This window comes from Enhydra lutris, unplaced genomic scaffold (genome assembly GCF_002288905.1).
Source record: "Enhydra lutris kenyoni isolate GAN:26980312 unplaced genomic scaffold, ASM228890v2 scaffoldscaffold12, whole genome shotgun sequence".
Taxonomy (NCBI): Eukaryota; Metazoa; Chordata; class Mammalia; order Carnivora; family Mustelidae; genus Enhydra; species Enhydra lutris.
In genome coordinates this window covers 10,244,650-10,258,657 of record NW_019154096.1, presented here as the reverse complement: position 1 = coordinate 10,258,657, position 14,008 = coordinate 10,244,650, and the positions used below count along the sequence as shown (strand labels likewise).

Sequence of the window (14,008 nt, the reverse complement as noted above, 5' to 3'; positions counted from 1 at the left end):
AAGTGGATAGCATACCCTTCTTGCAAGGGATATGGACCAGTGATAAGTTTCATTTTTACATCGCTGTCTAGATGTTGTCAGAGCTAGACATCCCAGAGTCTGACAGAGCAAAGTGCTGGGGGCAGGTGCATGGGACAGCTCCCACTTCACCAAGAGGCATTCCAGCTGGTAGCCTGATGCCACATCAGGGTGGGAGTTCTCATCATGGTATTGGCAGTGTGCTCCAAACTTTGACAGATCAAGGAGACTACTTTCCCCACCCCCCCCCAAGATAGCAATCAGGGACAAATGCTTAGAAAAAATATATATATAGTTGACATTGTCAAAAATATACCAGAGGAAAGACAGCTGGGGGGTCAGTCTTGACTGCTCTTGCCATGAGTCATACAACCAGCCTGGCCACACAAAGCATCATGTGTTTGCAGTCCCTGGATGTGAAAGGGATGAAAGGTCATTATTCTTCTTCTGAGAGAGGAACAACAGTGTGTACTCGGGGCGTAAGGTCACCTCAAGGGTGTATCCAGTAAAGTTCTCCTTCAGCTCTATTCTCAGAAAACATTGTGGTTGCTTCATTTGATCCAACTTCATTCTCTGAATGAAAATTAAGTGTTAAGGGACCATATCACATTTTGAAAATGCAAGCTGGTGTTTTCATGTCACTACTTTTTCACCTGTTATGTGATGTGTTTGTGTTTATTGTTTGTCTCTCCTCATGTTCCTAGAATGTCAGATGCATGAGAGTAGACATGTCAGTGGGTTTTTTGTCATTGATAGTTTCCTGCTGCCTAAAAGGGTGAGTGATACCTCATAGACCCTCCATGACTGCTTGTTGAGTAAATGAATTTCTAAGAACATCAAATGCCCAAGAAATATATATGAGTTTTGTCTGAGGGGAATCCAAATGATGTGCAAGTCAAAATAGATATATTATATCTTGAATAATAGTAAAATACTCTTAAGCCCGTGGAAAATGTATTGTCAAATTCATGAAACTCAACCACTTACATGTAGAATTATAACATAATGGGAAAGCTGCCTTTTTTCCCAATATATTTGACAATAGAATGTTGTTTACAAATCACTAAGCAAAAGGAGTTTATTAGGTATACCAGAGTGTTGACTTAACCAATTAGATTATCTCCTGAAAGGCAAGTACAATGAACTTTGTACAGGTGAGCTCCATTCCTTTTTAGATTGGGACATGTTCTAGTTGCTAGAGCATAATGTTGTTGGCCAACGAGATCCAGAGGGAAGACTTGTACCCAGAGAACATGGTAGAGTTTGATACGGAATTTGTAGTAAAGGTACTACACCACATTTGGGATGTTGTTTGAAACGCCTTTCATTTACATGTTGTCATTTAACAGGATTTGGGTTTTCATCTCCTGTAAGAACTTTGTCTGCAGTCCTACAGATTGCATAACTAGTAATGAAAATGTTATTTTGGTTAAAATGTTTGGTCTGTTCCAACTTATTCGTTGACAGAAGAGCCTGTCAACTGACTAGCACCATGAGTTTATTAATTGTGCACGTCCTTAGTCTTTCATTTGTAGAAGCATAGCCTGTTTCCAGGAAATATTTTCTCATTGCATCTTGATTCAGAAATCAGTATTTTCTTATTAAACCAATATGTGCATTATGTCTTAGGATATTAGGCTGACATGATGAGTCATAACTTTTCTTTTAGGTGCTATACATGTTGGGTCTATTGAAATAATTAAAATTGCCTTGGAAATGATAAATACATAAATTAAGTAGTAAAAAAAAATAAGATAGGAAAGTAACTATGTTTGTCATTATTCAAAGTAACATATTGTCCCAAAAATTCATATTACTCTGGTTGGTAAATGCTATATCTAGTCTAAGTGAATTTTTATGTAAGTTTTTATTGTGATATTTTCAAAAATATAAGTATGATTCTCTAGTAACAATATACAAGATCATAGATCAAGAGGTTCTATTTCTGGAGATAGAAAAATGCAGTGGCTTTAGTAATTTTAAAATTAGGACCCATCTGGTGGTTTTCATCTTCAAGGCTGTTAGATGGAACCAAATAGTTTGACTCAGAAGCAAAAGAAAATGACACATTACAGGAACATAATACTAAAACCTAAGCCAGTGAGAGGGAAGTCAAGTTGGTTAAGGACCCATGAAGAAACACAACGTTGCTCTTTTGTTACTTAGAAAGATAGTATTGCTTTCCTTTAAGTTTTTCTTAATAAATATTTTTAACTATTTTATCTGTGTGTGTGTGTGTGTGTGTATTTTTAAATTTTAGATCCTACTTTCTGTTTCTTTGTGTTATTACATTTTTTTTGAGAAAAAATGGTTTGGGGCTATCATTTGTAAATAATGATAGCAGGACTTTTCTCCAGGTTTGGGAAGAGGCCTCCATGTCTCTTGAAACCTTCTGAGCCTGTAATGCAATGAGCACAGGTTTCAGACTCACCACCTCTATGGCCAGTTTATAACCTGAAGCTATTCAATGTGACCTTTCCTCCACGGAATACAGATAATAGCAACTATGTTAGAGGCTATCCTGAAGACAGGTTGAGAAAATGTATGTTTCAGCACTTTGAAGCCTCCACAGATGTTGAGTCAAAAATGTGCATTTTAATCTCACTCTGTTTGATGCACCGAGCATCATTTATTTAATCCATTCACTTATTTAATCCTCAAGACAAACTTCTGGGGTAGGTCCTATTTTAGCTTCATGTTAATGATGAGGAAGGTGAGATAGAGATGCTGTCTGATTTGCTCAAAATCATGTAACTGGTAATTTGAATAACTTGAATATATAAAGAAACTTGTGGACACCTGGGTGGCTCATCATTAAGCGTCTGCCTTTGGCCCAGGCCATGACCCCAGGGTCCTGGGATCAAGCAATGCATTGGGCTCCCTCCTCGGCAGGAGGCCTGTTTCTCCCTCTCCCCCTCCCCCCGCTTGTGTTCCCTCTCTCGCTGTGTCTCTCTTTGTCAGATAAATAAATAAAATCTTAGAAAAAAAAAAGAATAACTTGAATTTATAACTCTAATCCACTGCTCTTACATATGTTCACACTGGTCAGCTGTAAGTACGGTTTCTTATGTTCTCTTAATATTTAATACTGGGCTCTTCTTTGAGCTATCTGTGCCTAGAAGTTACAAAAGCAGAGGTCAAATCTATTGCCAGTCAGGGAGAAAAAACTGTGTGAGGGCCAGGTAAAAAGAAGGTTCCTTTTTGTCTGTCTGTGTGTTTGTCTTAGATAAGGAAACAGAAGAATAGCTCTCATTCTTAAATGTGTGTGATCTAGTGTAGTGACCTTGGAAACTTAAGGACTATGTATCCTATGAATAAATAATAAAAAAAATGGGCTTGCATTTTTAATACAAGTTTAAAATAAATTATGTACATTTATATATGTTACTGTACAAGTACACTTTATAAAACAGAAAGATGGATGAAATAAAATCCATGTAAAGGCGGGATGAAAATATTTCCTTGGTACATTCTTGTGAGTCTTACCACAAGTCATCTAAGGAGAGAGAATCCTGGGCAGGAGTGGTAAACCCAAGGCCCTCAGAGAACAATATGGCCCACCAGAAGCACTTGGTTATAAAAAGGGTTTGACAGTCATCTAAACACTGGGCCATCTCACATGGAAGTGTGGATTTCTGTGATATCCTGGAAACTTTGAAGACCTGGCAACACTGGTTTGCATTCCCACCCAACAGCCATTGACAGAAATTGGCCCCAGTTGGCCTCCGCAGACAAACACTGCTCCCCATCACAGCCTTGTCATCCCCATGGCTCCTTTGCAACTCATTCACTCTTACGTCTTCTTGCCCCCATAGGCACTTGAGCATAGAACCCCTGAATGAGAGAAGCAGAGTTCCTGTCCCTGTTCTACCATGATCTATAACCAGGGTCACTTTGAGCACGTCCGTGTGAATGATTTCTTCAATTTACATGGAAACTTAGCACATCATTCTTTCAATAAGACTTCTTGGTGCACTTACTGGCCACTAATATCTCACTCAGTTTCTTTGCTTGTTGTGGGACTGCAAAGAAAAGGAAAGGGATGAAAATGAAATTTGTCCCAGTGCTTTGCAAGACAGATGTGGTCAAAATGCGTGGTCTATCTTTGGTCTTATTTGGCATAGTCAATCTCCTTTTGCTCTGCCAGAAAGCAATTTCTACTGTAATGAGGGGTTTTTCTATTTGATTGTATAAAACAAAGGCCCATTGAAATTTTCATGTAGGACATTGACAACTAGAGTGCCAGCTTAAATTGTCATAAAACAGCACATACTTGGGGCACGTGGAGGACTCAGTCGGTTAAGCCACTGAATCTTGGTTTTGGTTCAGGTTATGGTCTCAAGGTCATGTGGTTGAGCCCCATGTCAGAAGGGAGTCCGCCTGGGACTCTCTCCTCTGCCCCTCCCACTATTCGTGTACTCTCTCTAAATAAATAAACTTATAAAAACAAAACAATGTATACTATTTCATTGAACTAGGCTATAGACCACATAAATTTAGTATCTTAAACTGTTTAACTTTTGCTACACTCATGGGGTCTCAGTGTTTAACAGGGCATGATTCTGGCATCATCAGTATGTCAGCTTTGCAAATTACTTGCTTAGAGTCACAGAAAATATTTGCTTCCTTAGAGATTACTTGTCTGCAAATCCCTGTGGGAAAGAGTTACAGGGCATTACAAAGGTGTGTTACTTTGTTAATGGAGAGTATGACACAGGTTATTGCCTATGAAGTCATTAAGGGTTTTCTGTGCTGTGACAGCTGTGTTTACCTATCACAGATCAATGAACTTGTCCCATGTTTCCTTCCCTCTCCTGTTATTTCAGATCAGCCTTGAGTGGAATTCAACAAAAGATGCTACAACAGCTTTATCTCTGGAAACTGTTAGCTTCAGGGACTGTTCTCACAGCGTTCTTCACAATCTGCTTCGGCCAGTATGACGACGGTAAGCCTGCTTGTAGTCTGACTTGGAGTGTTGGCTGGGGTTTCTGTTATTAGATGCAGAATGAATCATAACACCACAGTGAATAATGTTCATTTGTAGTTCATTTTTAAAGGTTAGTGGCTGTGTTTAATAATTTACTTTAATTAAAATAATCCTACAAAAGTGGCCTCTGGATGCACCTTGTTTCTTAAATATATTTTTTTTTAGATTTTATTTTATTTATTTGACAGGGAGAGATCACAAGCAGGCAGAGAGGCAGGCAGAGAGAGAGGAGGAGGCAGGCTCCCCGCCAAGCAGAGAGCCCGATGTGGGGCTCGATCCCAGGACTCTGAGATCATGACCTGAGCCGAAGGCAGCGGCTTAACCCACTGAGCCACCTAGGCGCCCCTGCACCTTGTTTCTTAATAAGGATTGTGGTTTGATAGAAAATCCAGAGGAAGTCCTCCCTTTGAACACTTACTCATTATCACTAAGCAAATGTGTGATTGCTATGGGGAAAAACAACAACAACATTAAATACTATTTACTAACCCTTGCATAGACAGAAGCAATGGTTCAGATAAAGTTTAAGAATACAAAATACACCAAAATTTCATATAAGATAAGGTCTCTGAAGAGGTCAAAAGTAGACATTTTAGGTGATTTTACTGTTAGCACTTTTAACTGGGTATTATGTTATTTCATCCAGCACCATTTTATTTGGAAAGAAAAAAAAAAATGGTAAAAGACTTGACATTAGAGTTTGTAAGATATTTCCTAACAGTAATTCAGGCACTTTAGAAAGAAATGTTAGTCATCAGGCTCGACCATTTAACACATTCTGTCTGCAGGGTCCTGAATGTGCATATCCTAGATACATGAATATTAGAGGGATCTGGCTTTGAATACCACGTAATAAGAGTTAGGATATATATAATACTTTAGGTTCAATAGAAGGAAGAAAGGGACAAATGTGTCCACTGTGTAGAAAATTGAGTTTTATTTTTCCTTTGCATTGTTTTTACCCTACATTTGTTCAGCATTTGGGGTTCCCAGCCAGAGGCAAGCAGACCCTCTTGACCCCTGTTGCCCTGTTATCTGGTTGCACTTAGTGGCAGCAAAGAATGGGATCAATATTAGTTGTTATGCTTTGCTTGGCTAAATTGAATGATCTGAAGACAGATGAATTGATTTGTTTTTATCACAAAAAATATTCAAATTGCACCCATATTAAGACATTCTTACTCCTTGGAAGTAATAGTTTCTTTCTATTTTCTATTCTTTCTATTTTCTATTTTTCATAGTTAGAAAAATATGACTCTTTGGAGACTTGCAGAATAATTAGCAACAGCAACTATTTTCATATAGTCAGTAGCCTAATTCCTTGAAAAGTGTTGCTAATTAGCACATTGCTTACTTTAAGTGTGTCTGAGTTCAGTGCTCATATTGTTGCCATTTCTGGTGACCGCAAATCTACATTCTAAATAAAATGTTTAAGTGTCATAATAAATAAGGTAACTGCTACTTTTTTTTTTTTTTAAGATTTTATTTATTTATTTGTCAGAGAGAGAGAGGAGCAAGAGTGAGCACAAGCAGACAGGGTGGTAGGCAGAGGCAGAGGGAGAAACAGGCTCCCCGCCGAGCAAGGAGCCCAATGTGGGACTCGATCCCAGGACACTGGGATCATGACCTGAGCCGAAGGCAGCCGCCCAAACAACTGAGCCACCCAGGTGTCCCGGTAACTGCTGCTTTGAAGCAAAAATATCAATGAAACTTAGAAGAGCATAACTTTCTATTAAAAGGGTATATTTTAAATTTGCCCCAGGAAGGGAGCCTGGTGGCTCAGTGGGTTAAACATTTTGCCTTCTGCTCTGGTCATGATCTCACGGTCCTGAGATCCAGCCCTGTGTCAAGCTCCCTGCTTAGGGGAAGTCTACTTCTCCCTCTGCCTCCCCCCCACCTCCGCTTATGCTGGCTCTCTCTCTTCTCCCCGCTTGCCTCTCAAATAAATAAAATCTTTTAAAAAAAAAAAGGAAGAAAAAATGATTTTGCCCCAGGAATAGATGACAAATCTGTATTGATCGTTTTCTATGTCATAAGGCATTCTATTTTTATTCATATTTAGTGTTCACACTGAACGGGGAAGATTTCAATGTCATTGCTCACATTAGAAAGGCACAGGCCCAGTACTTTTCAGCTATGTAATTTAGGTTATCAGAGAAAATGATTCCTGGTTTAACTAGGAATGCTGTAGATTGGTTTCCTTAATAAGCTCATTTGCTCTTGCTAAGTGTGTTCACATAGACTCCAAAATAAGATCAGGTAACTGCTGGCTACCTTATCATTTACTTTCTGAAGCGACGTGCAGCCTCACACCTGCCCCCTGCCTGCCTGCAGGAGGCCTGCCCCTGGGGGACTGAAGTGGGGGTGGCCCCCTGTGAGACCCCTGCTCAGCCTCCTTCCACCCCCACGGACTCACTTGGATTTCAGGAAGACAAAGGGATTGGAGCCCTTAAAGAAGCATGAATTCTGTATGCTGTCTTATAGAAGTCTCTTCCCTTTATGTGCTTTCTCCCATCTCTTCCATCCTTGCTTCTTCCCATGTACCCCATGCCAGTGTCTCAGTCTTTTCATTAGGTGCCCCGCCCCCTAGGTCTTCACTTCTCTCTGACTTCCCCCAATCAGGGACGCTGTGGCATCACTGTTATTCAGTTGTTTAGTGATGTGTGGCTGAAAATTGTTCTTATACTTGGTATTTTTTAAAAGATTTTATCTATTTATTTGACAGTGAGATCACAAGTAGACAGAGAGGCAGGCGGGGGGTAGGGGGAACAGGCTCCCCAACAAGCAGAGAGCCCAATGTGGGGCTCGATCCCAGGACTCTGGGATCATGACCGGAGTGGCTTTAACCCACTGAGCCACCCAAGCGCCCCGCTATTTTTTAAAAACTATATAAAATTGGGAGCCCACACAATGAAGGAATAAATCAGAACTCAGAAATAAAATCGCACTAAACTGGAATATGCAGTAAGAATTTCTTGAAGCAATGTGTTTTTAACTCAAATGCTTGGGGATGCAGGTATAGAAGCTTAGATGGAAGGAAGATAATGGTGACATCCTAAACATGATTGAAACCTGTGAGGAAAGCGAAAAGTGAAAAGAATAGTTTGCCCTAGGTAAAATGCTGGTTGGATTGGCCTGTTATGATAGTTGGCAACTGGTCAAATAAAGGGTGAGGAGTTTTGAATAGAGAAAAATAAAGGAGAAAAAATTTAAACTACCATAAGGCTATTAGGATAACAGTCTATTAGGATAAAAGACTAGGTTTTTCTTATATGAAATAATAGTATTCTTCTGGATTTTTAATGAAAAACAGTTTCCTCTTTTTTTTTTTTTTTTCCTTTTAGGCATAAGAGAGTTATCCTGAAATAAAATATTCTGGTATTAGCCAAATGTATAGAACTGCTTCTAAGGGAAATATATTATATAATTATTATTTAAATACTTTATATCACATTTTTTTTCACTTGAAAATTTTGGCTAAGTTTTGAATCTTTTCATATTTTTCACTCACATTGCTGGGAGAAGTTTCTAGATTCAGTAATAAAATTTGCAGTTGGTCTGTCCCATAGTGGACACTTCATTTGTTGGATGACTATATCTAAGCAAACATTAATAGTGTCAGTGAGATTGATTGTCTTATATTAAATTTTAAAAGTAAGAATTTAGCTAACTGATAGAAAATAAAAGAACATAATACATTTTCAGTTAATGACCTCATTCTACCCATAGATAGCATTGGAATTGATATTCTCACTTGTGGCTTCACACATTATGAGCACTGACAAGTTTATTTGAATGGGGACGTGGGCCCTGATCCCACATTGATTGTGCGGAGTCTGGGGCGCGGGAGGAAGGAAACAGGGCCATCTGCTAAAGTGTGTGTGGGATGGGGGAAAAAACGCCTCTAAAAGATGTCTCTTATTCTAATGTGCTAGTCACAGGGAGGTAAATAAGCGAAGTTGTGTACAGGGTCTGTTATAATTGATTCTGAGTTGATTTTGAGTTCATGAATGAATCCTGAAAGAGAGAGAGAGAGAGAATGGGAAAATGATATATGGGCAATGGGTATATTTTATTTTATGTTGTATGATTTCCTCTGAATTTTCAAATTGTCCATATTAAATCTATAATCAGGAAAAAAAACTCTGTTTAAAAAACAAACTACAATCTGTACATTGTGACTAAGTTTAGAGTCAGAGGAGTTTTAGAAGGTATGTGTACCAATGGGTGGGGGGGGTTGTCTATCTGTCTGTAAGAGAGAGAAACATTCACTAAGTGCGAGCACATTATGGGAACCAGCTTGCATTTATTTAATAAAGGGTTCTCCCTGGCTGTTCTGGCATTTAGCTGGAAGACAAATGTCTTCTGCCTTGCTCTTGAGCTACTACGTAAATCAGTACACATCTGCGACCTGAAGAGAGCTGCTAGATAAGCCCAACCTCATGAAGGGGACCCTGGTTAAAAGGCCATTGAGACACCACAGTACCTAAGCCTGTTTCCTTACAAATAACAGTATTAATAAATATTCACTCTTAGAACTCAAGTGGAAAGTTTCGCATAGCATTTGGTATATGGCTAATGTTCAATTAACTGTTAATCTTTGTTGCTATTATTACTTCTCATCACTTGTATATCATCATACTTCTTTTTTATAACCTTACGTATTTATTTATAAAGGAGTACTATGTGTCCCTGTGCTTGTAAATTTGTTTTGTTTTGTTTTGTTTTTTGTTTTTTTTTTTGTCTCTCCAAATTTACCAAACACCTTGAAGGCTTTGTTAAATTACACTTCATTCTGAAAAGTATCCATGACTATGTTCTCTCCTTGGAGAGCTTCCTGGTCCATGTGAAGTAGGGGGTTGTGGGGGAGGAAGTTGGAGGAGTGTTTCCAGGTTCATTTTCATGCTTTCTGTTCTGTAATCTGTGGAAGGTCAGTGAGAGGATATGCATGCTGGTCCATTAAGAGTGTGACCATCTAAGGTCTGAGGCCAAGCCTGGAAACTTTGTTTTCCTCAGTGACTTTGGCTCATGCTAATTAATCTTAGAAGAGAATGGTTGATAAATTACAATGCTGATAATATAATTATAAGGAGATTCTGTCAAAAGAGCTGAAACACTTGAGTTTCCAAGCAAGGCAGGTCCCCACTTGAGATGCCTCAAAGAAAGTAGAGTTGGTTCAGTAAAGGGAACAGCTATGCCAGAGCAGTGGGACGGTTTTAATGGCTCCTATTCCACGGCTTTTCCATACTGTTAAGAGGACGCTACCATAGCACTATACCCACATCACGGGCTGCAGTGGGACCCCCTGTCTGCCAGGATCATGCTGGACATCTCTCAAAAATCCCATATCCCCTGAGTATTCTATTTCTAAGTGTAATGCATGTGGTCTTCTTCTTGACAACATTATCTTTCTCTGGACATAGTATCGTGCAAACGTTTCTCCTAGTTTCTTTCAGTTATAATCAAATTAAGCTAAAGATGATTATTGAAGATTATAAGAAGTTTTCAATGAGCTATGTTGTCTGTGAAACATCTTCATCCCTCATTTAAATTTGATTTCTTAAGGCAGCATTCATAGAAAGTGAGCAAATACATGTGCGCACACAGACATATCTACCTGCATAACACACATTTTAATACACATTTCAGACAAAGAACCATAGCATGCATTCTTATGCAAGTTTTTCACTTCATATGTTATAAACACCTTTTTGTCTGTAATTTATTCCATCTGATAGTATTTGTTTTCGTTCTGAGTCTAAAGCTTGGCTGTGTCCTCTTTTTAGATTATACCCACACCTGCATTTCTTGTCTCCTCTTTTCTGACTATGAGTCATCACCTGGGTCCTTGTTAAGCACTCCCCCCACCCCCAGGACTTTGTTTTAGAGTAAAGGTTTGAAAAACATACACCTTTTTACGTAGTTTGTTTCAGCAACAATTGTCCAGTAAGCAAGTTCAAATATAAACTCTTAAGCTATGACCTTGTGCCGAGAAGGATTACTTCTGTGGCTTTTGTATACTCTAGTAAATGGCTCACTTAAAGTCCATCTGTATACTCTGGAGAACCAGAGCTAAATAACTGGGGGGAGGGGGAGCTCTGATAAAGAGAAGACCAATTATTGTACTTAGAAGATTCTCTTTCTACTCACCTGTGCCCACCTGCGTGCGCTCTCTCTCTCTCTCTCTCTCTCTCTCTCTAATACACATGTTATTTCCAAGATAACCTGGAATTGCTAAGTACTAATAGTTCAGATGCCCCATTTGTCCTGTGAAGAGAGGGAAAAGAAGGGGAAGGTCTAATTCAGTGTCCTAGCACTGCAGACTAAAATAACGGTAACTGGTAAGGTGGATACTTCCCTGCAGGGTTCTAACACCTGAAAACTGGAACCTATTGAAAAATAAAGTACTCATATCCTAATTGCACGAAATGCATGAAAGACAGAACTCTTTAAGTATCCTTAATAGACATTGAGATTGAGCAAAAATGTCACCGTAACCCTGCGTGGTTTCAAGTCATCAGTGATGCATACAGCTCATGGTACAGTGGTTTTTCTTAGTTGGGTCTTTTCCTGTCAAATCTCTCCTGTTACCACTTCTCCACCAATTCCCTTAAGCTTCAATTTGCTTGTTCTCATAACCCTACTATAACTGTGCTCTCTAAAGCCTCCACCAGCTACTTTCTTGGACAAATCCTATAATCTACCATTTTAGCAAGCAGCTCTATTGATCCACCTTCCTTACAACTTTGTTTTTTTTGGAGGTTCTTTGTACTGACTTTTTCTGATTGTCTATATATCAGCCTCCTTCTTCTTCCTGGTGAACATTCTACCTCTTCCTTTTTTGTGGTTTTGAAAGTGTCCCACTCTTATTTATATTTCCATAAGGATCTATATATAAATATATATTTTTAAAGATTTTACTTATTTATTTGACAGAGAGAGATCACAAGTAGACAGAAAGGCAGGCAGAGAGAGAGAGAGGGGGGAATCAGGCTCCCCGCTGAGCAGAGAGCCCGATGTGGGGCTCGATCCCAGGATGCTGGGATCATGACCTGAGCTGAAAGCAGAGGCCTTGACCCACTGAGCCACCCAGGTGCCCCGGGAGCTATATTTTTTAATGAATTAGTTTTGATATTTTTTGACAGTGTGGTCATTTTCTACCCTCCTTCTCTGGCACAGAGTATTCCTCTCCCTTCACTCCCTCTGCACGTATGGTCACATTGCCTTGGTCCACATGTTCTGATTCACTTATTTAGTTAACATTTTATTGTATATCAACTCTAGAAAAGACAGTAAGGCAGTCTCAGGGTGCCTGGGGGGCTCTGTCAGTGAAATGTCTGCCTTTGGGTCAGGTCATGACCTCAGGTTCCTTCCCTCAGGGGGAGTCTGTTTGTCCCTCTCCTTCTGCCCCCCTCAAATAAATAAATAAAATCTTTTAAAAATCAAGGCAGTATCTTCATCCAAGTATAATAATGACAGTGATAGTCAATATGCAATGTGATCTGTGTATTAATAGAATTAAGTGCAGTGTCTGGGTTTTGGGAGAATACCAGTGGAAAATTTGCTGAAGAATTCAGGGTAGACATAGTAAAGAACTATGCACAGGACAGATTCTGAGTTTCCAAGTTAAGGAACTTGAGGACCATATAATTTGAGAAAGCAGTGTGGTGCACTGAGCTGGCGTTCTGGGTTTTCAGATGTGTACAGGTCTCTTGGCACAACACCAGGGATTGTGCGCACTATATCATGATTTTATTCAGGAGACATTAGGTATTAATGTATCCGAAGGTAACAAAACAGCATGTGTTTGTTTGTGATCGCTATCTGTCCTGGGCTCATCTATGCACTCTTCCCATTCATGAAACTCCAGCTGACCACATCCCCAGTCTGTTTTTGTTTTGTGTGTGTGTATGTGTGTATTTGAGAGAGAGAGATAGACAGACAGATGAACAGAGACAGAGACAGAGGAAGGGAAAGGTACCCCTAGAAGCTATTTCTCAATGTTTGTAGTGTTCAGTTTTTGCAACTGACTGTATTAATACCGTGCCTTCTCAGACACTGGTCTGTTCCTACATATTTGCATACACACCATCCCGGCATATTCAACAAGTTCGTTGAAATCAGAAAGTGTATCAACATTTATGTTATGTATAAACCATTATCTCTTAACAATAACCACCAACATTTATTTAGCATTTACTAACCAAGTCTCCAGGTACATTGCATTCCTTAGTTTAATTTTCAGGATAACTCCAGGAGGTCCTGGAGGTGATATGAACAACCATGTAGCAGTTCTCTTCTATTCCTCTCTACCCCCAGGTCAGGAGGCTCTAGTGGCATGAAGAGGTGAACTTGCTTCCCGGTGTGGTAACTAGGAGGGGACAAAGGCCAAACCAGACCTTTTCCTCAGGTCCATGTGCAGTCACTAGCCTCTGGGCTATTTTATCATGACATCAGAATCTAATATTCCCTTCCAGGTTTTACTCAGATTCTGTTTATTCCTTGATACTAACTTATTCATTATTCTTTGATGTTGTTGCTAATGACAGTCAATCAAAATTAAACATGGAAGGGTTGGTCAAAGGGTATAGACTTCTGGGTACAGAGGAACAAGTCCTGGGGATCTAATATCCAGTGTGGCGGTGACCATTACTAACACTGCAGTGTGTTTTTGAAATGCTCTGAGAGAGTAGATATTGACCGGTCTCACCATGGCAAAACAGAGAAACACATGCATCAATCCACAAATACACAGCCAAGTAAACACAGAAATAAGATAGCTGTGCAGGTTGATGGCTTGTGTTATTTGGGTTGATTATGGCCATCATTTTGCAATGGGTAAGTATCCAGACACCACACCGTGCTCCTTACCTCGGTAAAATTTTTGTCAGTTACACTGCAATCAAGTTGAAAAAAATAATACCTCTCTCCCCTCTTTATATTCCAACACATCACCTAACATTTGTTTTATGTTGAGATTATAAATTGCTGAAGACAGAAACT

General features: G+C 39.4%; 1 protein-coding gene across 4 annotated transcripts in view; it reads left to right on the top strand.

The window, feature by feature from the left end:
• Positions 1 to 4,872: 4,872 nt before the first annotated feature.
• LOC111144760 (protocadherin related 15) overlaps positions 4,873 to 14,008 on the top strand; it is an 817,855-nt gene continuing 808,719 nt past the window's right edge. For all 4 annotated transcript variants that reach the window (XM_022499204.1, XM_022499203.1, XM_022499205.1 and 1 more), the window contains exon 1: positions 4,873 to 4,963. In XM_022499204.1, the coding sequence (XP_022354912.1) occupies positions 4,873 to 4,963 (91 nt within the window). The remainder of the gene's footprint in view (positions 4,964 to 14,008) is intronic.